The following is a 23,223-nucleotide window of genomic DNA, read 5'->3' as shown; positions in this document are numbered from 1 at the left end:
AACACGTTGGTTTGCGAAAAACTATAAAATTTAATTAAAACTAGTAATTTCAGAGGACACCAAACAGATATAAGATAAAAAATAGACTAAGAGCAATTGTATGACTTATTTTCTAGAACGTAGGCCTTTGTCTCACACTGTGTTAAGACGAAATAAGTAATTCACGAAAACTTCGTGATCAATTAAGACAAATACATATCAGCAGCATTAATGTTCAAATGATCACAAGAAACAATTCATTTAATCTCATAGAATATTATCTATAATGTATGACGTACCGATACATAAGATTAGCTTACCTGAGGTGCAGGAAGTTATCAAAATTTCAGCACTTTGCGGTTCAGGGATTTCCTTCGGAAATTCTTGAACGCATCATCCTGATCAGAAATTTTTGATGAAGTTCAGATATCTTAAAACGTTTTTCTGATTTCATTGCCCGTATCCTACTTCTCAATTTAAATATTGTTTCCCTTAACCTGGTATTTGACTTTCTCGTCAATAAATATTTCGATTTAAAAGAGCTACTCGTAGACTTTCCCTTACATAGAAATGAGACTTGTAACCAGTTTTCGTTTGTGACTGGTGTAGAACCGTTATTTGTTGAAGATATATCATTATCTGAATCAGAAATTCTACTAAATTTTGATGGTACGTCATTTCTGGGAGCTGGATACTTCCTGCGCTTGTTACTGTTCTGTTTATGAACAGGGTACACACTAAAAACAGAAGGAACTTTGTTGGGAAGAATTCGCTTGATTGATGTGCTTACACTAAAATCTGACTTTTTTTTTTTTGCTAGTTGCTTTACGTCGCACAGACACAGATATGTCTTATGGCGACGATAGGACTGGAAAGGGCTAGGAGTGGGAAGGAAGCATTCGTGGCCTTAATTAAGGTACAGTCCCAGCATTTTCCTGGTGTGAAAATGGGAAACCACGGAAAACCATATTCAGGGCTGCCGACAGTGGGGTTCGAACCTACTATCTCCCGAATACTGGATACTGGCCACACTTAAGCGACTGCACCTATCGAGCTCGGTGAATCTGACGTATTAAAATGCGAGCTACACACTCGATAAGAATTGTTAGGTACCTAAAGACATCCTAGACCGGGCGAGTTGGCCGTGCGCATAGAGGCGCGCGGCTGTGAGCTTGCATCCGGGAGATAGTATGTTCGAATCCCACTATCGGCAGCCCTGAAGATGGTTTTCCGTGGTTGCCCATTTTCACACCAGGCAAATGCTGGGGCTGTACCTTAATTAAGGCCACGGCCGCTTCCTTCCAATTCCTAGGCCTTTCCTATCCCATCGTCGCCATAAGACCTATCTGTGTCGGTGCGACGTAAAGCCCCTAGCAAAAAAGACATCCTAGTTTATCACCTTGCCTGGAAATGGCTTGCCTCCACTTCTCTCTTAAACCGCGCTCCGAAGGGAAGCTATGAAACGTCACATTTTCTTGCTTTTTAGCAGTATCGGAAGTACACAGAGGTACACAACTGTTCGCCATCTTCTCAACCTCACATACACACACACCGACAGAAAAAATACTGACAAGAAATTGCACAAAATCAACACATCACTATTAGTCCGCACATCACAATGTTAAAAGTCCGCCAAGAACAGAACGGAAACCTGACATCTAGCGGCCAAGCCGTGAAGACGATCGGGCCGCTTTTTCAGCGGCAAATTGCTTCCTATTTCCCAGCCTTATGTATCTTGTAGGCAACGGTCGGGGCAACATAAAACAAACAGCGAAAAAAAGATACTGAAACCTTCTCTAACTGTTAAACAATAGCAGTAATATTGTAACTGAGATGTGACTATTCTCAGCGCAGTTGAACTTGAACATGTCGCTTACCGGTACCTAAAGTCCATCCAGAATCACCACATGGGAAAAGCAATGGATAGCACATTGGATCAGAATGGGGTTAAAGTAAGATATTTTAGTAAGTGCACCACTTCTGTTAGAATAGATGACAAAATCAATATTACTGTGTGAGTGGGCTTTGTGGTTAGGGATGTGCAGCTGTGAGTTTGCATGGGAGATAGTGGGTTCAAATCCCACTGTCGGCAGCCCTGAAGATGGTTTTCTGTGGTTTTCCATTTTCACTCCAGGCAAATGCTGGGGCTGTACCTTAAGTAAGGCCACAGGGCCAATGACCTTCGTTGTTAGGCCCCTTTAAACAACAAGCATCATCGTCACCATCAATTAAGGCTGCAGCCGCTTCCTTCCCACTCCTGGGCCTTTCCTGTCCCATCGTCGCTATAAGACCTATCTGTGTTGGTGCTACATAAAGCCAATTGGAAAAAAAATTTAACATTGCCTGGTGGTGTTCCGTCACCAGTGACAAAAACAGCAGCCACCTCACTGACTGTGGGTGCATTGGATCTTCGAGGGTGAAATGCATTGCTAGTAGTGAATTGTAATTTAAAATCAGGTATAGTGTCAGCTACATCTTTTATGTATTTAAACAACTGTGCATAAGGATTAATGTATATCAAGCGTTACTCGCAATGTAACCATTATTTCTTAGCAACTGTTTCTATGTGATATTGTAATGCAGTATCAAAATCTACAATGAAAAGGCCAGTGTAAATTGGTGTAACTCCTTCAGGAGGATGCAAACTTCCTACCATATGATACACCTGCCCTTGTAATTTAAAATACAGTAATAGGGACTTCTGCCAGGAATGTCAACCGAGTTAATCTGAACTGAAGCAAATGCCAGAGAATTATTAAATTGTTCAATATTTTCTAGGTAGTTCTTAGTATAGTCATCATTCTGCTCTGTGAGGTTTTGAAGCTCTTCACGAACTTTAATGGACTCTAAATTAACCGTTACCTTTTTGCAACAGGTGGAAGCTGAATCGTCACTGAACTCACCCGCAAATAACCTTGCAGAGCAATGTACACCCTTTTTGTTCATATCACCAACACTGTGTGTTTGCACTTCGTTGTCTTCAGGGAAAAGATGGGCAGAACAATATTTTTTGGAAGTTTATATAGTTGTCTTCTTGCACTGATGTTTTGATGGAGGTGAAGTAGGTAAGTTGATGACGCAAAGATTTCATCTTGCGCTAACTGTTGTCGTTAAGCATTGAATCTGTCTTGTCTGCAATTGTGCTGAGCTTCTCTATCTTTCTGAGGTCGAAGCTGTCTTTGTTTATCATTTCTGGAATTTATTCTTCTGCGATCTGTAACATGTTCCAATGGTGTGGCATGCCTTTTTACATCCTCAGAAAGACTGTCTTAGTGGTTTTCCCAACTGAAATGAACATAGGTCATTACATTGATGTCAGTAGGAATGACGCGAGTAAAAGCAATGATTTCACGTGAAATACTCGATCTAACGAAAAACCACACATTTTCTCACTTTTAACGAACAGTATTGGTGGAAAATATCTAATTCCCTCCGTGGGAACTTAGAATTTCCATTCAGTACTACGCTGTCGAAAGTCGAAAGTTCCAGGCTGAAATGACCAGGCCGCAGACAGCTGTGATCCGTGAACACTTATTCTTTTTTAGGAGGGGAGGGGGTCGAATAGTGGAGAGTCCTTGGGCAAAAAGCCCTTTTACTAATCTGTTTCCTAGGAGTACCTGATGAGTCAGAAAATCTCAATTCGTTACACTGGCGGCGGGAAAATCTATCTGACTTGGAGGCAATTTTTTCCTCCAAGCCAGAGGGGAAACCCCCCCTTTACTGCTAATTTTGAATAAAATGAATGTAGAATTTAATAAAAGTGAAGAGGAAGAAGCTCTTTTTAAGAAACGGCTCTTTTAAGGGTTGAATTTTGAGTTATTTAGTGAATTGTGGTGCTATAATTTGGAATATGTCCACCACCACTACCACCACCACCACTACCACCAAGTGAGCTTCTGCCTTAACACGCGAGAGGTCGCACCCGTTTTAGAACGCGAGAGGTCGCGCGAAGGCAAATTGCTCACGCTTCATATTTTAATGCGCTGCTATTTTCCTTTGGCGGTGAATGCTCTGATAAAAATATTAAGATGTACCCTGTATAACTGCCTTTCGACTAGTACTAACATAATTACCCAGTAACAATATTTTCTCAATGTAAAAAAATTAATTAATTTTGTCGCAAAATCCGGTAAAGTTACGAGAGTTTTTAAAGAGCGCAAGAGGTTGCGCGTGAGCAAATTGCCGCAACGTTTCCATTTGTACATTTCAATGAATGATTTGGTCACAATTCAAGATAAAACTACAGCACCACACTTCACTGAAAGCCACCATAAACCTCTTGAACTTTACTTAAGAAACTTTCTTGGAAATGCAGTCATGTAAGTATGGACTACGCGAGGGGTCGCATGAAGGCAATATGCCGCGGCAGATGCGAGAGTGAAAGTAAACTAATCCGGAACGCAGCAGGCAATTCACTGACGATAATCAACGTCAGGCGAGAGAGAGGGAGGGGAGGGATGAAACGAGAGCCCTAAGCCCTACAGCGGCTAGCAACGAAAATATTAACAAATATTTAAAAGGACGGCAAATTGCCGCGTTTTCGACCTCTCGCATGTTAGGAGTGCACACTGCTCATTCAAAACAGCCCGTCAGAGTAGGGATCGAATAGCTGAAATACTATGATGAACCAGTGAGTTACGTACCAGCAGTACGGTATCAGAAAATGTATGAACCAGAGGAATGACATGCTAAAGAAGAAAGTTTTCTAACTCTCCAGCTATTTCCCGCCAATATTCAGTCAGGCTGTTATACTCGGTACGCAGCAGTAATCCTATCTATCGGAGTTGAGCGGCAGCATAAGAGACAAAGAATATCACCACAAACAATGGTCAATGTAATGTTATTGTTGATCCATGTTATGTGCTTTCAATATTGTAGGCCTTCACATTTAGTTTTCTTCCGACTATGAAATACCATTCTCATCATAGTCGGTATAGTTAAATTGAATAAAACATAAATGATCGGAAATTGTATTCTCTATAACTTTTGTTATGTAGTACTTATCGATAGGACCAATAACATAGGTATTTAAAAATTGTAGTTTAGGGGAAGGTGCCTAAAATTTAAATTCATACAGGGCGAATAAAATTCTTTATAACTTAAACTGTAGTTTCTTATTCCCCGACTCTATAAACCGACTTTCATTAAATTCTGTTAACCCATTTTCTCGTGGCTCGGCGTTGATATGGACTTATATCTATAATCACAAAGAATGGGTACTGTCCACCTAATCAATACTTTATTATATCTTGTTACTAAGCAGTACCGGTTTCGACCTTCACAGAGGTCATCTTCAGCTGGTCATAAGATCTAAAGTTAACTTAAAATAATTTTAAAACATTACTAAATCTAATGAAGAATGTCACATGATGTGAGTGATAAGATTAAAATATACAATATATAGAATATACAATGATATGATGTATCTTCTGGTTTAAAAACAAGCGTCAAAATTCTATGACATGTATGTGTTACATAAATTTCTAGTGTACCGGTACTGTTTGTGAGTAGTAGATAATTTGGTGAAATACAATTTCAACAAGTAAAATGTTTATGGCGTTCTTGAAGTACACTTTGAAGTTCAGTCCATATTGGTGAATTGTTCTATACATTCATTGGTATGTTTATACTAAACATTCTGGAACATTCTATGATATGGATGTAATAAAATTTATCAAATAATACATTAAAATACGAAAAAATGTTCACATGATTCTTGTGGTACGTTTTGGAATTATATTAATTTTGTACATTCACAGATATGTTTGTACCAAGCATTCTAGAATATTCAACTATGTATGTTGTTTTTCTTTTAAGTTCATATGATTAAGAATGTTAAATAATGAACATGAAAATATTATGATGTATCATTAGTTTTCTTGGTACTAATCTCGTTAAAAGATATTGAGTAGGTGCAGATGCTCCCTCTTTGTAGTTTTGTTGTTGGACATTCAGTAATCTGCGAGAACAGAGAAGAATGAAGTATAAGAATTTTCTCAGTGGAATGTCTAATGAACGTATGGAATAAGTGTTTACTTACATAATCCTGTTGACTGGTCGAATGTGTACTGTTAGGGAGCACGTCGTGTACTGCTCCGTGTACGTCTAGGGCTAGTACTTGCGGTAACGGAGAGGGGAAGTGGAGGGGCATGAGGGGTATTGATTGGGGAAGGTGAGGTAGAGTTGGTAGAGAGGGGAAGTGGAGGTTCAATAGGGGCAGCGAGAGGTGGAGCATGGCTGGGCGTGTCTTCGGGAGGTTCCTTGAAATATATTGGATTCTGTTTTATAACTATTTTTATGTAGGTGTTTTTTAAAATCGGGATGACTGTATTAAAGAGGATATTGACTTTATCTGTAATTTCGTTCAAGTTATAATTTGGGTTTGCGTATTGATCTATAGTAATGTAAAATTCTTCCGTTATGTTGAGCAGAGGGCCCTTGGGGATCATACTTAAAATCTGCATGTCGTTCTCAATATTTGTAAAATTATGCTTATAATCCTCGTTATGTTGAGCTATAGCCGAAAAGTGATTATGCTTTAAGGCGTTGATGTGTTCTTTGTAACAAATAAAGAAGTTTCTGCCAGTACGTCTGACATAGCTAGATAAAATATCAACCCAAATCACGACTAACCAGAACTAACGACTCCAAGAAGGAATACGTACTTTTTACATTTAATAATACCCATGTTCATTCCATAACCAATATTTTCAAAAAACGCAATCTAAAAATAGCATACAAAACCACACACAACAGTGCTAAAATCTTACATAACGCCAAATCTGTCAATGATAATAATAGGTACAGTTGTTCAGGAGTGTATCGAATGAAATGCGACAGTTGTGAGGCTAGCTATGTTGGACGTACTGGCAGAAACTTCTTTATTTGTTACAAAGAACACATCAACGCCTTAAAGCATAATTGCATTCAAGAAGATTTACATTAACCCTTTTGATTTCAACAAATTATTTGCATTCTATATCGACATTGCAGGGTTGTGAATGCTCTATTGGTGGAAAAGAATCTAATTCCCTCCATGGGAACTTAGAATTTCCATTCAGTATCTAGTATTCAGAAGATAGTAGGTTCGAACCCCACTGTCGGCAGCCCTGAAAATGGTTTTCCGTGGTTTCCCATTTTCACACCAGGCAAATGCTGGGGCTGTACGTTAATTAAGGCCACGGTCGCTTCCTTCCCACTCCTAGCCCTTTCCTGTCCCATTGTGGCGCCATAAGACCTATCTGTGTCGGTGCGACGTAAAGCAAGTAGCAAAAAAAAAAAAAAAAAGAAATGTAATTACAACCTTCTCACACAGACAGGTCAAGGCTGCTTACCTCCTGTTAAAAAAATGCATATCTGTAAGTTGATACCTATTAGGTTAGTTAATAATTACAAATCTATCAATCGTCAAACCATACTTGTAACTGCAGTATTTTAACTCTCCTCACAGAAATTGTCATTGACACTACAAACTTGTTGAAGCTTGTGAAACTGAAGTAGCACTGACAAGATTGTAGGTTCACTTTTTTGGCCATCTGATTCTTCCTGCAAGCTCATTGTCATTTCCCTGGAGTCTGTAAGTGGCATTATTTTTCCGTCAGTAGAACAACTACTTTTTTACACTGTGTGTTCTTGTTTGGTGTCTGGAGAAACAAGGGCTTTTGTCCAAGTACCAATTTGGTTTTCGAGCCGCTCGCTCGACCCCTGGCCATTTGATACGCCTGGGGAGTTCCATCCAGGATGCATTTCTCCACAAGCAGCATTTGGTGGCTGTTTTCTTTGACTTAGAAAAGGCCTATGACACCACATGGCAATATGGTATCCTTTCAATCCTGCATCAATGGAGATTCCGAGGTAACTTGCCGGTATTTACTGCAAATTTTTTGTCCCCCCTTCTACTCTGTGTCCGAGTAGTTAAGGCATATTCGCAATACCATGTTCGAGAAAATGGAGACCCACAGGGATCGGTTCTTAGTGTCACTCTGTCATGATTGCCATAAACCGTATTGTTGCTGCTGCTCGTTCAGCAGTAATGCCGTTGCTATATGTGGACATTTTTGCTCTGCATTATAGCTCGCATAATATGGCATTCGCCAAGCAACAGTTACACCAAGCTATTAGGAGAGTGGAACAGTGGACTTCAGAACATGGCTTTCAACCGCAAACGGAAGCGCACTCTTCACTCACATCCTGCGCTTTATTTAGGACACTTGCCGATTTCTTGGGCTCCGTTTCAATAGCAAATTATCGTGGGAGCGTCAGTTAAAAGTGCAATGCACTAAGAAGTTGAATATTTTGAAGTTTCTTAGCAGTACTCGTTGGGCGGCTGACCGTACGATACAGTGCTTCTATGATTTTATAGGGCACATGTTTTATCCAGATTAGACTACTGGAGTGCAGCATATGGATCAGCAAGGTAAAGCGTCCTTGCAAAACTGAATAGCATCCACCACAGCGGGGTTAGGTTGGCAGCGGGAGCTTTTCGTACAAGTCCCATTGCTCGCTGAATCTGGTGTGCCGCCTTTACACTTGAGGCGCCAGTAAATGCTTTTGTCCTATGCTGCAAATTTGTGACAGATGCCACTTTTCACCCAGGCTATCCTTGCGTATTCCACAATGGAAACCGTCAACTGTATGCTGCTTATCCTCGAACAACGCAGCTGGTTGGAATATGCTTGGATAGCAGTCACAGATTGTTTGATGTACCTTCGGTTCCCTGTCCTGTCAGACAAACAAGTGGGGTACCTCCGTGGATAATACGACGACCTAAAATAACCCTAAATATGTACACTGGCCTGAAGGGAACCACGGACCCTTCGATTTATCGGAGGCTCTTTCTGTCCGTTGTTGGCCGGTATCCAGGTTCAGATGTCGTTTACACGGTTGATTTGAGGACAGAAACGTCCGTCAGTTGCATTCAATACAGCAAGTTTGTTCTACATAGCGCAAAGTTCATTGGGTTCCGATTGAATTGAGACTACTTCTGTTTAACACAGCAAGTTTTTCATTCCACCATTGAACATGTCCAACTCTGTCAACTTTTAATCTTATGCTGGTCTCAACGGACAATTTTCCCTCTACGCTAATGTGGAACTCGCATCTAGAACTTTCCAGAAACATAGGACTTCGTATATACCAGATATAACTTTAATTGTGCAACACAGGAGTAACCGTCAACCAAAGACTTTCTCATCAGGAGATTTTATGTGACCTCGCAAGTATTTTATTTGTCAATGTTAACGCATCTTTGTTACTTTTATCATAATTCGAGTGTACGGTTTTCACTTTTGTATGTCGTTCCACCACCATCCCATCCTTCTAGATCCTCTCTCATTTCTCCACATTATTTTATGACTATGTCTTTTGCTTTTATACTTTGGCTAGGCTGATGATGGTCCACAGTGGACCGAAACTAGTACCTATTAATATCATTGTAATGTTTTTGTAAACATCAAATGATTTTTAGTATTGAGAAGGTGGAACATTAAAACTTTGTGTTTATTTTAAGTATAGTCTTAACTCAATACAGAACCTAACCATGAAGTTTATTACTTTGAATGACAGAAACGAAAGTGGGATGTGCGTTCGTTGTCGACAATGATAGGTTTCTTTTTGCTCTCCTAGAAATCTGTAGTGTGTACACAGCAGAGCTCTATGCTATCTGTGAAGCTCTGTGGTATGCACTGTCCGATGAGTGCCGATACTTTCTGCTGTGTACTGACTTCTTGAGCTCGCTACAGTCTATTGATGCCTGTTTTCCTCGGCACCCTCTGATGCAGCAGATCCAGGACCACCTGCTGGCCAGGTGTTCGGATGCCGGCACCAGAATCACGTTCATGTGGCTCCCAAGCCACATGGGTGTAGAGCGAAACGAGTTAGCAGATAAGGCTAACCCTTGTTACATAGCCCCCATTGCCTTACAAGATTCCAGCAAGTGATATTCGCTCTCAGCTGAGACATTTGGTTATGTCCCATTGGGAGATGGAGTGGCTTGCCACTCCACTTCCAAATAAGCTGAGAGCGATGAAAGGTGCAACTAAGGTATGGAGGACTTCCCTTCAGGCTTCTCGGAGAGAAGCAGTGGTACTATGTCATTTTCGGATTGGCCACGTTATAGTAACGCACTCCTATTTACTGAAAGGAGAACCCCTTCCGGTGTGTACTTGTGGCAATCATCTTATCGTGGTTCACATCCTTACAAAACGCGTGGACCTGGTCGATCTGCGCCGTAGTCTAAAACTCCCGAGTGCCATCTCCCTCATCCTGCGAGATGATGAGCAGTCAAAAACTCCAGAGTGCCATCTCCCTCATCCTGCGAGATGACAAGCAATCAGCAGACCTTGTCATTCATTTTATGGGGGATAGTGTTTTGTTTTATCATATATAGATATAGTGTTAGGTATTAGTTTGTATTATTGTTCACTAAGTTTTATTACTTTGACACTGTTATAGTTTGTGTTTGTCTATTTTAATGTGCTTTTTTAAATAGTCATTTGCATGATATATTATTGAATTTTAAGGCAGTGTTTTATTTTACCATTACCTGTCTTCTTTTGGTTTACCGAAAATAAGGCATTGCGAATTATATCCACTGCTTATTTTAAAGTCACCATCATTATTCATCTTCATTTGTTTTAAATTCTAGTCACTGGATACATTTTAACATTTTTATTATCATATATCATGTCATCCATCTCGTACCATAAGGGGCCCGATGACCTTAGATGTTAGGCCCCTTTAAACAACAAGCGTCGTTATCATCATACAGTGTGTAAGGACTTCAGTATTATGTATATGCTGTTCAATCATGTGCTAACCCTTGTTTTAGTGATGAATTCAAAGAAGAGCAGAGGCTACTTTTCTTCATATAACGTACAATGCATTTTGCAGTATTTGTGTTTGCTGCAATGCTCGGGACGTCATTTTTCATTGAATGTGTGACTAAGTGCTTTGTTTATACAATGAACAGCACCAGGAAGCTGTTCTGATTTTCCTAGGCACTGGTTAATGACAAAAACAGAATTATGTAACATTTCCAGTGAAATGTTCCAATCAGCTATCCTCTGTGCCATTTCTTTCATAATATCCATCCCAGTTTTCTTAACGGCAGAGAATATTGTTGTAAATGAAACATTATCCTCCAAAGACCGATCCATGCAAATCATACACGTATCTATTGTCGCAGAACATGCCTTGTTACTAACTTTGTTAGTAAGAGAAGAAGGCTCTTTCTAATAACATCATCACCAGGAGATTTGGCCGTGCGGTTGGGGACGCGCAGCTGTGAGCTCGCATCCAGGAGATACTGGGTTTGTATCCCACTATCGGCAGCCCTGAAGATGGTTTTCCATGGTTTCCCATTTTTACACCAGGCAAATACTGGGATTGTACTTTAATTTAGGCGACGGCCGCTTCCTTCACATTCCTAGGTCTTTCCTGTCCCATCGTCGCCATGAAACCTATCTGTGTCAGTGCGACGTAAAGCAAAACAAAAACAAAAACAAAAAAAAACCATTGTCCTCTTCATTGACATCTCTGTTTATAGTAGAGGGATGTGGCATTGCATCAGTAACAGTATTAAAAGGTCTCATATCTTCAGCACACATTGCAATACACTTTGCTGTAATACTGTTATTTAATAGTGCTGATATATCTGAAGGAGTTGTGTCATTTGTGGGATTTCATGCAACTGTGTGTCTTTAAATGAGTTTTTTCTTACTGAAAACACAATATTGTTGGATAATTTGTGCATGATACACATCCAGTGGACTTGCTGTTTTATTCTAAAACCAACAGAAAGAAGTTCCAGACATCACCTTTTAGTCCCTCCCGTTTCTTCAATGTGTGTACATTCAATCTTATTTATTACTAAACTTGCTTCCTCACGCTGCATGGTTCCAGACAGCGTGAATGAGAAGCCTGTGCTGGCTATAGTTGCACACGGAGAAAGACATGTTTAACTTTGCTGGTGTCAAATATTATGTAGGATTTGGTCATGGCTCTTATGCTTGGCCACAATAGTTGTTGCAGGCAGCCTAACAAGTTGGGCTATGCTCCCCATATATTGTATTCTGTGCTCGCTTACTCGTTCGTGCAGGACTCCAGCCCACATGTTTCCTTTGCCTTGAATTTAAGTATAGACAAAGAATTTACTTCTCTTCAGGCCATTTAAACTGTGTATAAAGGTGGTGGTCAGTGGCAATTACACAAATAACTGAATGGCCGAGTTACTGAATGGGAGTATGAAGAAGAAGATAAATGTCCACTTTTCTCTGTATTGGTATTTTGTTCTTGTATTTCACTTTTTTTCTTTTTCTTTTGCAGAGATTCCATTAACACCTCCAGAAATGGTATCTACTCGTGATGGCTCGCTACCTCGCGGTATGAAACCATGCTCACCACCTCCCACATTGGCTCCATCAGCAGGACGTTTAGCTGCTTGGGTGATAGACTCCTTTCCACCTTTAGAAACTCTCAACAAAGAACTTGGACAAGTGACTCAAAACATCACTCAACTCGCACGAATTCTTGAACAGATTGAAGCAATACCTTGTATTGACATTGAGGTATAATACATAACTATAATATAGTTTTTCCTTGGAGTATATAAAACTTATATTTTCATTTCATTTAACACATGATGCAGGACTCTAGCCCACATGTTGTGCTTCGCCATGAATTTAAGTATAGACAAAGAATTTACTTCTCTTCAGGCTATTTAAACTGTGTATATGGTGGTGGTCACTGGCAATTACATGAATAATTGAATGGCAGAGTTGTTGAATGGGAGTACAAAGAAGAAAAGAAATGTCCACTTCACTCTGTATTGGTATTTTATTCTTGTCCTTTAGAAAGTAAGATAGGAAATTGTAAATTAATATTAGCTGACTAGTGTCCAACGGTTCACCATTATAAGAAAACTTGAAAAACTTTAAGGATAGAGCTATAGGATCTCCGTAAATATTTATCAAGATAGGCAAGAGTACTGCCAGCGTCAAATGGGCTTGTGATTGAAAGATAGATAGAACATCAGGCATAGATTGTTTCATTCTATATTTCTTATTGCTATTGAAGGGCATTTTGTGATCATGTGTGCACTGTATGATATGAACATGGCCCAAAGATGTCAGTTAGACCCGTTTTTAAAGGAGAGAATCATGAGACCCCTGGATGCAGATTGGACACAGACTGAAGTTTTAGCAACTCAGAACATACCATAATGCATCATTTCCAGGATTTGGTGATGGTTCCAAGACAGGAGAATTCATTGTAGGCCAGTGCAAGTTCGTCCAGGAATAAGAACTCCACAGTAGGATCTATATCCAGTCTTACCTCTGTGACAAAGCCAGATAGTGCTTGCAAGACTAGGGTCCTCAGAACTTGCAACAGCCTCTGGAATTACATTTCCTTGGTAAACTGTTGTATTGGAGACTCAGGACAGCAGATTCATCTGCCAGACAGCTGTTAGCATGTGTTTTGCTTTATCTACCATACAGAATAGAGTTTCAGTGGTGTCAGCAACGCCAAAATTGAATCTTGACCAAATGAAAGAATACTTCACAGATGAATCCCAGCAACATATTGTAAAGGGATCAGTTTGGTAGTGGTGGAATATTGGAGTGGACAGGCATTCATGTTCAGTGGACGTTTGAAGCGGCACTTCTTAAATAGAGATATTGTTACCGCCCAGAGATCCAGGGACAAGGTACTCCGACAGATGTACAACTTATCAGAGATATGGTCTGCCCAGACTTCATTTTCATGGACAGCAATGAACATGCACATCAATACAACCTGGTGGATGAATTGAAGGGCTTAGTGGAAAAAGGGGGTATCCCTCCTTTTGGTGAAAATAGAGCTAAGTGCATATTATGTGAGCTGGGTCCATCTGGCATCTGTTTATTGAACTATCAGAGTGCAGGATTGCTCCATGTCAGTACTAAAGAGGATAATATAACAGGCCTTAAAGAGCAGTCTCACACTTCTGAGTGGAATAAGGAGGTATCCCTAATCTCTCTGATGCCTGGGTTCCGACTGGCTAAATGATTACCTAACCAACCAATGGGAGAGCAGGTTGCAAACCTGGGCTTATAATCAATATGGCTCATGCAGAAAGTAGTGGTTTGTTTATAAATGAAGAAAATATAGAAATTAAAAGCAAAAAAGAGGAAGAGAAATCCAGAAAAATGGGAAGATAATAGCAGGAAGAAGGCACATAATGATGGAGAAGAATATATTGCACGCGGAGGGGAGTTTATACCTGCTAAAGTGTGTACCAGTATCCAGTGCTGTAAAACAGAATAGTGTGGCTACAAGGATATTGCAGAAGACAGGAAGAAAGAACTTTTTAATGCTTTTTATAAATTAGGAGATCGAAATATCCAAAATGCGTATCTTTTTGGTTGTTTGGCCAGAGTGTATGGCAGGACGTGGAGCGGATGAAATAGTTTTGCTTCAAATTATCCCCAAAATTAGAGGAAACATGAAACACCTTATTGTTTATAGTGATTCTTGTGTGGGACAAAGTAACTTTCCCATTATGTGTGTGTGGATCTACATGATTAAAATGGGCTGGTTTGAGAGCATAGAACATAGATTTTTGGTGCCTGGCCATACGTATTTGCCTTGGGATGCAGATTTTGGCATCATTGAAAAGTTAAAGCGACGTACCCAATACATTTACACCCCTCAAGAATGGGCAAACCTGATCCAAACTGCAAGAAAAAAGAAACCGTTCACTGTAGTGGAAATGCAGAAAGAGGATTTTGTTAGTTTAACTCCATTAACAATGAAGCTAACAAAAAGAAACAAAACCCCTTCTGGCATAAGCATGGACTTCTGAGAGGCATTTGTTATGAGGTTACAGGTAGGGCATAAAGTGCATGTACGGTTCACATACAGTTATATAGGCCAATATACTACCATAAGTCTGCAGAAGGGTAAGGGAAGGGCACAGAAAATGACACTGTTCTGGAACCAAAGTGTCCTAATAGTAGGCCCATCTAAGCGGCTAAACTGCGTGATATAATGTCCATGTTGAAGTTTGTGCCTTCCGTACTCCATGGCTATTATCAGAATTTGAAATCAGACAATGAAAATGAAATAGAAGAAACCAATGAGCTTGATGTTATTTAGGGTGTTTAATGTTCATGAGATTAATTAGAGTTATTTTTTCTCTGTTGTATTTGAAAATCTGTTTTATCTACAATATCATCTACATGTCAGTAGTCAAGTGAACATTTTTTACAATAAAAATCAACGTATTCAGCCCCACATTTGCAGGAATTTAATACAGTACCTACATCACTCAATCCTTAAAACATTTTCTGATTCTTATTGTTTTGATAAAGTTACAGGCAATCTAATAAAATGCTAAATATCTCAAAAGTACACTTTGGAGGGATACCCCCTTTTTCCACTAAGCCCTTCAATTGTTGAAGATGAGGATATCCACTGAATGGAGTGGCCTGCCCATACAGCTCTTGAACTACCTCGTCGAGAGTATGACGTCATTCAAGGCATTTGTAGCAGTTTGAGGTAATCATATCTCATATTCGTTTTTTTTCTGTTGAGAAAATGGTCTTCAGTTTTCTTTTTGTTATCTTTGAAATGAAAAAGAAGCAGATTGCAAGGAAATTGTGTACAAGAACTCTCTAAATCGATTCTGAATCTTGATGTAATGAACTGAAACTTGGATAATGAGCAGAGCAGAGGAATGTAAAACCCAGACAAGTGATATGAAATTCCTAAGAAGTATGCTTGCTAAATCTAGACAAGACAAGACTGAATAAGAAATAAGTGAAACGAGAACCAGTAGGTGTATGCAGGCTGGGAGAGAGAGTAAAACCGTCGAGACTGATGTGGAATGGGCACGTGAAAAAATGAGAGGAACCAGGATGCCGGAGTCAGTGCCTGAACTGGAGGTTGCAGGAAAAAGACAAGAGGAAGACACAGGAAATGTTGGAGAGAACAAATTAAACAAGACCTAAGGAAGAGAGTGGCAAACTTTCAAGATGTCTTTGATGAAGAATGGTGGAAAGACAAACAGATATGGAGGTCAGTGATCTACTAACCATTCCAAGATCAAATTGGACCAGAAAAATGATGATGATTTCATGTATTGTACTCTATTGTATACTAGATAATTAGTTTTTGTTATATTTTGTGCACCTGTGACATGCCATTAATAAAATATTTTCTCACATCTTATTTAAGTTTTGGATGCTAGTGTATTTTAAGAGGGTTGGGTAGTAATGCATAAAAGACAATTTTGAGAAAATATTATTTTCTAATGGTGAAGCCTCCGTGGCTCAGGCGGCATCACGCCAGCCTCTCACCGCTGGGTTCCGTGGTTCCAATCCCGGTCACTCCATGAGATTTGTGCTGGACAAAGAGGAGGCAGAACAGGTTTTTCTTCAGGTACTCGGGTTTTCTCTGTCATCTTTCATTCCAGCAAAACTCTCCAATATCATTTCATTTCATCTGCCAGTCATTAATAATTGCCCCAGAGGAGTGCAACAGGCTTCGGCAGCCAACACAATTCCTATTCTCGCTGCCTCTAGATGGGGGCTTCATTCATTCCATTCCTGACCTGGTCAAGTGACTGGAAACAGGCTGGGGATTTTCATTATTTTCTGATAGTATGTTTAGAAGAACTGACCACCAAACTGAAATTTATAGCAGAAGAGTTAACTCCAACAAATCCTAGGAAAAAACATGAATGGTGGGATGAAGAATATGACCAGGCAATTGAGAGAAGAACGGAGCTTGGATAAATCATCAAGCCCAATAAAACAAAGGAAGTCAACCCATAAAATCATCAGACAAACCAAACGCAAACATCTTAAAAATACCTTACAAAGGATAGTGGAGAGTTTTAACAAAAAGCAATCACGAGATTATTATAAAACCTTCGGCAAATACCTTATAAAATATGAGCCCCCAATATTAATGCTGAGAGATAAATCAGGAAGGTTAGCCCTTAGTAATCAAGAAAATGCAGAGATCCTTGCAGAGACATTCAACAAACTTTTAAATTGTGATGACCCACTGGAAATGTTGGAAGTAAATACTGACACACCCATTTTAACCACCCCTGATCTAATAAATTCTCCAACTATCAATGAGGTAGAATTCGCAATTAAGGAACTAAAAAATTATAAGGCATGTGGTGAAGACCTAGTCTTTGCAGAAATCTGGAAAAATGCAGGGAAAACAGCAATCGTGAATTTACATCAGCATCTAGTCAAAATGTGGATCACAGAGAAAATCCCAGAACACTTGGACCTCAGGTGTAATCTATCCATTATTCAAATAAGGGGATAAAACTAATCCAGACAATTACTAGGGAATAACCCTTTTGGACTGCACTTACAAAATTTAATTTACAATAGGATAAAAAACATTTTGGAACCACAACAGGCAACCAATGGGACACATTGAAATGGAGAGGAAACAGCTACAGATGAACCATCAGTTCAAATATCTTGGAAGTGTTATCTCTGATACTGGTTCTATAGATAAGGAAATTTCCCACAGAATTCAGGCAGGTAGCAACTTTTACAAAATAGTTAAAGACATAATATGGAACAAGAAAATACCAACAAAATGTAAGAGAGTCATATATGAAACTTTTTACGTACCAATCCTGACCTATGGTTGCGAAACATGGACCATGAGAAACAAAGATGTTAGTAGAATCCAGGCAGCAGAAATGAAATTTGTCCGTAGCATGATCGGCAAAACACGGAGGGACAGAGGAAATCCGCAAGCAGGCTCAAGTTGTAAGACTGCAGGACAAAATAACAGTGCAGCGACGGAGATGGTATGGACATATGTGACGCATGGGTGATAACAGATTACCAAAAAAAAATGTACGATCTAAAACTTGAAGACAAAAGACCAAGAGGGCGACCAAGACTCAGGTACAAGGACATGGTGAAGATTGACATTCGACAGAGAGGACATACTTTGGAAAGCATTGAAGAAGGAGAGAAGTTCAGGGACCGCAACTGGTGGAGAAACCTCGTTTGCCGACCCATCGCCAAAAGTGATCTTTGCTCCAATACGGCTGATGATGACCCCTAGATGGGTCGAAACTAGTACCGTGTAATTTATAATTTTGTGAATATATTTTAGTATTGAAAAGGTGGAAACGTTTACGTTGTTATTATTATTACTTATATATTATTCTCAGTTCAATACGGACCAAAAACATGAAATTCACAACCATTAATCATTCATAGATTTCAAAAAGGTTTATGATAGTATACACAGACCTACTCTTTTAAAAATCCTCAGATCATATGGCCTTCATCCTAAATTAACAAAAATTCACTAACTTTAACCAACACAATTTCAAAGGTAAAGTTCAGAGGAGAAATGTCAGATGCTTTTACAATAAATACAGGCCTCAGACAAGGTGTCAGATTATCCCTATTGCTCTTCAATGTGGCTGTAGATTACATCATGAAAATTTGCTTTAAAAAACCCCCACCTAAAATCAAAATTGGAGCAAAACCCTCAATAAGGACAAACTGCCTAGGGTTTGCAGATGATTTAGCTCTTTTAGCCCTTAACATGGAAGAAGTCCATGCTCAGATCACCAGGCTCCAGAAAATTGCATTAAAAATAGGATTACAAATATCCTTTGAGAAAACTGAGATCATGTAGTAATGAAATCTATTAAAAGGAAAGAACATGGAGATATTAAAGCCTTCACATTTGCAGATAATGATATGATCTGGAGTGACTCAGAAGAGGAATTGGGAAAGAGAATGCAAAGCTGGAATGAGGAGTTTAAGAAATTTGGGTTAAACATCAGTAAGACCAAGACGGTGGTGATGAAAGTGTATGGAGAAGGAGCAGAACCAATAATCATGTTAAATGAAGCCCAACTGGACAGCGTTCCAGTTTTCAAATACTTGGGTAGTGTTCTATCACATGACAACCTAGCAAAACATGAGGTGAACAATCGAATCAACAAGGCAACACAATTCTACCACCAGGTAAGACACCTGCTGTGGGATCAGCAAATACCTATGAAAACAAAAATGACATTGTACAAGTCCTATTATACACCAATTCTTACATACAGTCTCGAAACCACAACATTGACCAATAGAGATAATTTCAAACTCCAGGCAGCTGAAATGAAATTCCTACGCACTATGATCCAGAAAACCAGGAAAGACAAGATTAGGAATGAGAAAATTAGAGAAGAAGTAGGAATAGATGATTCTCTCCTCAATAAGATTCAGATATCAAGACTGAAGTAGTTTGGTCACATGAAGAGAATGCCAGTTAACAGAACTGCAAGAAAGGAATTTGACAGAAAAGTAGAAGGAAGACGACCCGTGGGAAGGCCACGAAGGAAATGGATAGATTTAGTTAAGAACGATGTACTGCTGAGAGGTCATGACTGGGACAAGTTGGTGGAGGAGGAATGGTACAAGGACAGGATGAGATGGACGAGGCTCATATACCACACCTGGGAAACTGGAGATGGTTTAGGATGATGATGATTATTATTATTATTATTATTATTATTATTATTAACTTTATTGGCCACACTGGACCACTGAGTCTTCCATGTACAATTTTTCTTTGAGCGTTGTACTGTTTGATTCTTCTTATCTACCCAGTACTTCTTCATTCGTTCTGAGCGCAGTGTTCTTAATTCGTCTGAGATCTCTACAGGCCTTCTGAGCATCATTTCAGTTGAGAATTTATGATTCTTAAGAAGGGTGGTAATTTTATTCTTGTTCTCTGCAATTTTGAGTCCAACTGTTTGGAGATCCTCTTGAATTTCTTTGATCCAATGCCCTCCTGTCTTCTTTCCCAGATTTCTCATCACTAGTTGTCATAAAATCCTGTTTTCTGGTAATCATAAGATTTGAAAGAAATAAGAGATTCTTTTCTTCTTTATCATGTTGGTAACTGGGTCAATCTCTCGATAGACAGTTTAATTGGGGAGGATTCTCCAGACTCCTTCAACCTGGTACTTTTTATTTATGCAAGTTCTAATAATTCTTCTTTCAGTTTTGAGGAACTGATCAGTTCTTCTTTCATTCTTAATTTGGAACAAGGTTTCACAAGCATAAGTGGCTTCGGGCAAAGTTATAGCTTTGTAGTGCTGGATCTTAGTGTCTATTGACAAGCATTTTTTGTTATAAGTTGACCAGGTTAGAAATTGTGCTTTTTTCATTTTGCTGGTTCTATTTATCCATGTTGCTTTCTCATTTAAGTTGTGCATAATCATTTCTCCAAGGTATTTAAATTGTAGGACTATGTTAATTTTTTTATCATTTATGAAGACTTTGTTTATGTCAAGGGGTTTCATTGGTGACAACGAGCTGCCCTGCTGCATTCCTCTCTTTGTTTCAAACCAGTCTGACAAACCACGTCCTACTTGAATACAACTTCTATTCCCACTATACAACATTTTCACTTAGTCTATGAGGCTGTCTCGCACTTGAAGTTCTTTCATGCATTGCCAAATTCTTTCCCTTGGTACACTGTCGTAGGCTTTCTCAATGTCCAAAAATATTAGAAATAAAGGCTTGTTCTTCTCCCAGTATTTTTCCATTAGCATCCTAATTGCAAATATAAGGTCTGTAGTTGACCTTCCTGGTCTAAAACCATACTGCTCTTCTTCCAAAATTGGTTCAATAATATCTCTGATTCTGGTCTCTATTATTTTTTCCAATATTTTCAGGACATGAGACAGTAGTGTAATACCACGATAATTAGTACATTTTCGTCGGCTTCCTTTCTTGAACAGAGGTACAATGATGCCCATCTTGCAGTCCTTAGGAATAGTATTTTCCTCCCATATCTTGTTGAGCAGTCTGTAGAGCCATTGGATTCCTGGAATTCATGCCGCTTTCAGCATATCTGCACTTAGTTCATCTATGCCCACTGCCTTTCCTTTCTTCATGCTGTTGAACGCTTTTTCAACCTCAAGCCATGTAATTGGTGGTTCAGTTGTGGTTTCTCGACTTGGCTCTCCTCTATCCGTTGTTATGTTTTCTGTATCTCCATTCAGCAACTTTTCAAAATAGATCTTGAGTTCCTGTTTACCTCGTTATTTGTCCCTCTTCTTGTGCCAGAGTTCCATCATCACGTTCTATTGCTTTTATGGTCTCTTGATCCCTTCACTTGTTTTTCACTACTCTGTATAGCAATTTCATATTTCCTTTACTGTCCTCTTCCAGTTTGTCTGCAAACTCATTCCATTTCTTCTTTTTCTTCCCTTACAATGTTCTTTACAGCAAGTTTCTTGTTCCTGTATGCTCCTTGGAATCTTTGTATTTCTTGTTCATTGCGTTCTTGTCCCTGTTTTTGTTTTTCCTTGTCCAGTGTCTTCTTTATTTGGTTTCTTTCTTTCACCGCTGTTTTCACTCTATCATTCCACCATGGTGTCTCCTCTTTTCTTTCGATGGAACTTGTAACTCCACATAGGTTTTTGGCTTCTCCCACAAAGGTATCTTTGAAAGCCTTCCACCCTTCATTAACGTTGGTTACTTCACCCTTCGGCAGACTCTGTTGAATCCTTAGTTTGTATTCTTCCTTTATTTGGACTTCTTGCAATTTCCAAGTTTTAACCCTTGGTTTTTTCAGAATAATTTTGTGCATTTCATTAGTCTTATGCTTGAAGTCTACTACCAGCAATCTGTGGTCACTGTCCATGCTTTCACTAGGGATTACCTTTACATCTGTTATGTATCTGCCACCATCTTTATTCGTGATTACATAGTCGATCAATGTTCTATACTGACCTTCTCAACTATACCTTGTTACTCTGTGACTCTGTCTTTTTTTTTTTTTGAAGAATGTACTTTTGATTATTAGGTCATTTCTTCTGCACAGATCTAATAGTTGTTCTCCTTCTGGGTTCCTTTGTCCAAATCCGTGTGGACCAATGATGTTCTCGTACCCAAGTCTGTCTACCCCAACTTGCGTGTTTAGATCTCCAATAATAATAACTTTTTCCTTATTAACTGCATCTTCCAGGTCTTGCCAAAATTTCTCTTTGTCTTCCTCACTGCAGCCTGTCTGTGGGGCATACACTCATATGACGGTGTACTTAGTGTTCTCCAGTTTCACGAACATTTTAATGATTCTGTCACTTTTGCAGATAACTTCAGCTGAAGCATTAGTCCCTTCATTAATTAAGAATCCAACACCATTTTTCGCTACCTTCTCCTGTCCACTCCAGTACAATTTGTATCCTCCACGAAGTGTCTTACTTCCAATCCCTTTCCATTTGGTCTCCTTTAATCCCAATATTGATATTTTTTTTTCTGTCCATCATATCTAGGAGTTCCTCTACCTTTCCAGTTAATGATAGAATGTTCATAGTTCCAATTCGGTATTTGAATCTTTTATTTATTTTGGGTTTCCTTTCAGAACATTGTATATCATCAGTCTTAGGGTCATCATACCTTACAATTTTCTGAGAGTACGTGTCAGTCCGGTCTATAATCTTCTTTCCGAGGCTCTTTTTCTTATTGAAAGCGACTGTACTCAGTACTCTCCTGCTGACTTGCTAGGCCTAACTCATAAGAGGATTTTCTTTCAGGGTTTACTCCCTTAGCCTTTGAGGATGCCTCCCTCGTCCTACAAGGCAGACGGTTCCATCTGTACACCCCCAGAAGGATGGGTTGCCTCTTCCGCCATCTCCACTGTACCGAAGTTCATCTTCTCCGCCGTAGATATCGTTGAGGTCTTAACCTTTAACCCAGGGCAAGGGCCCTCCAAATTTATGACCCCTGGAGAGAGGGTGTCCCAGTATTCTAAAGCCCCCAGGAATTGGGCTACCTATTGGTCCACGGGTTGTATTGGTTATTGAAGCCAGCCCTACATACTGTAGGGGGCCCCTATCTGCCACCTGGGGACGCGCTCTGTAGGGGTCAGGTTCCCCTGGTTACTTATTGGAAGTTAACCCCACCCACAAGGAGTGAGGTTATTTGCAGAGAATAATAATAATAATAATAATAATAATAATATTTAAAATTTTTTTTTTTGCGAGGGAGTGTGGAAAATCTTTCATAAGACGCTTGTGAGGGTCCGCACTCAACAAGTGTGTGGAGATTCTTACCCACTAAAAACCACACTCCCTTTTCCCACGGCGTTTATCTCCGCCCCGGAAACCGCTCTCGCATTACTTCAGGGCGGATGTCGTGCTTAATGCATCTTGTGCTTCGTCTTTCTTCTTCTGCTTTACTGTCTGTCGTAATCGTC

At 39.5% G+C, this 23,223-nt stretch overlaps 1 protein-coding gene across 2 annotated transcripts in view; it reads left to right on the top strand.

The window, feature by feature from the left end:
- The window catches only part of LOC136866278 (oxysterol-binding protein-related protein 6), a 398,272-nt gene that overhangs the window by 109,078 nt on the left and 265,971 nt on the right, over positions 1-23,223 (top strand). For both annotated transcript variants that reach the window (XM_067143100.2, XM_068226679.1), the window contains exon 7: positions 12,304-12,545. In XM_067143100.2, coding sequence (XP_066999201.2) covers positions 12,304-12,545 — 242 coding nt within the window. The remainder of the gene's footprint in view (positions 1-12,303; positions 12,546-23,223) is intronic.

Source organism: Anabrus simplex, chromosome 3, assembly GCF_040414725.1.
Source record: "Anabrus simplex isolate iqAnaSimp1 chromosome 3, ASM4041472v1, whole genome shotgun sequence".
NCBI lineage: Eukaryota > Metazoa > Arthropoda > Insecta > Orthoptera > Tettigoniidae > Anabrus > Anabrus simplex.
This window is presented reverse-complemented; position numbering and strand designations above follow the sequence as displayed.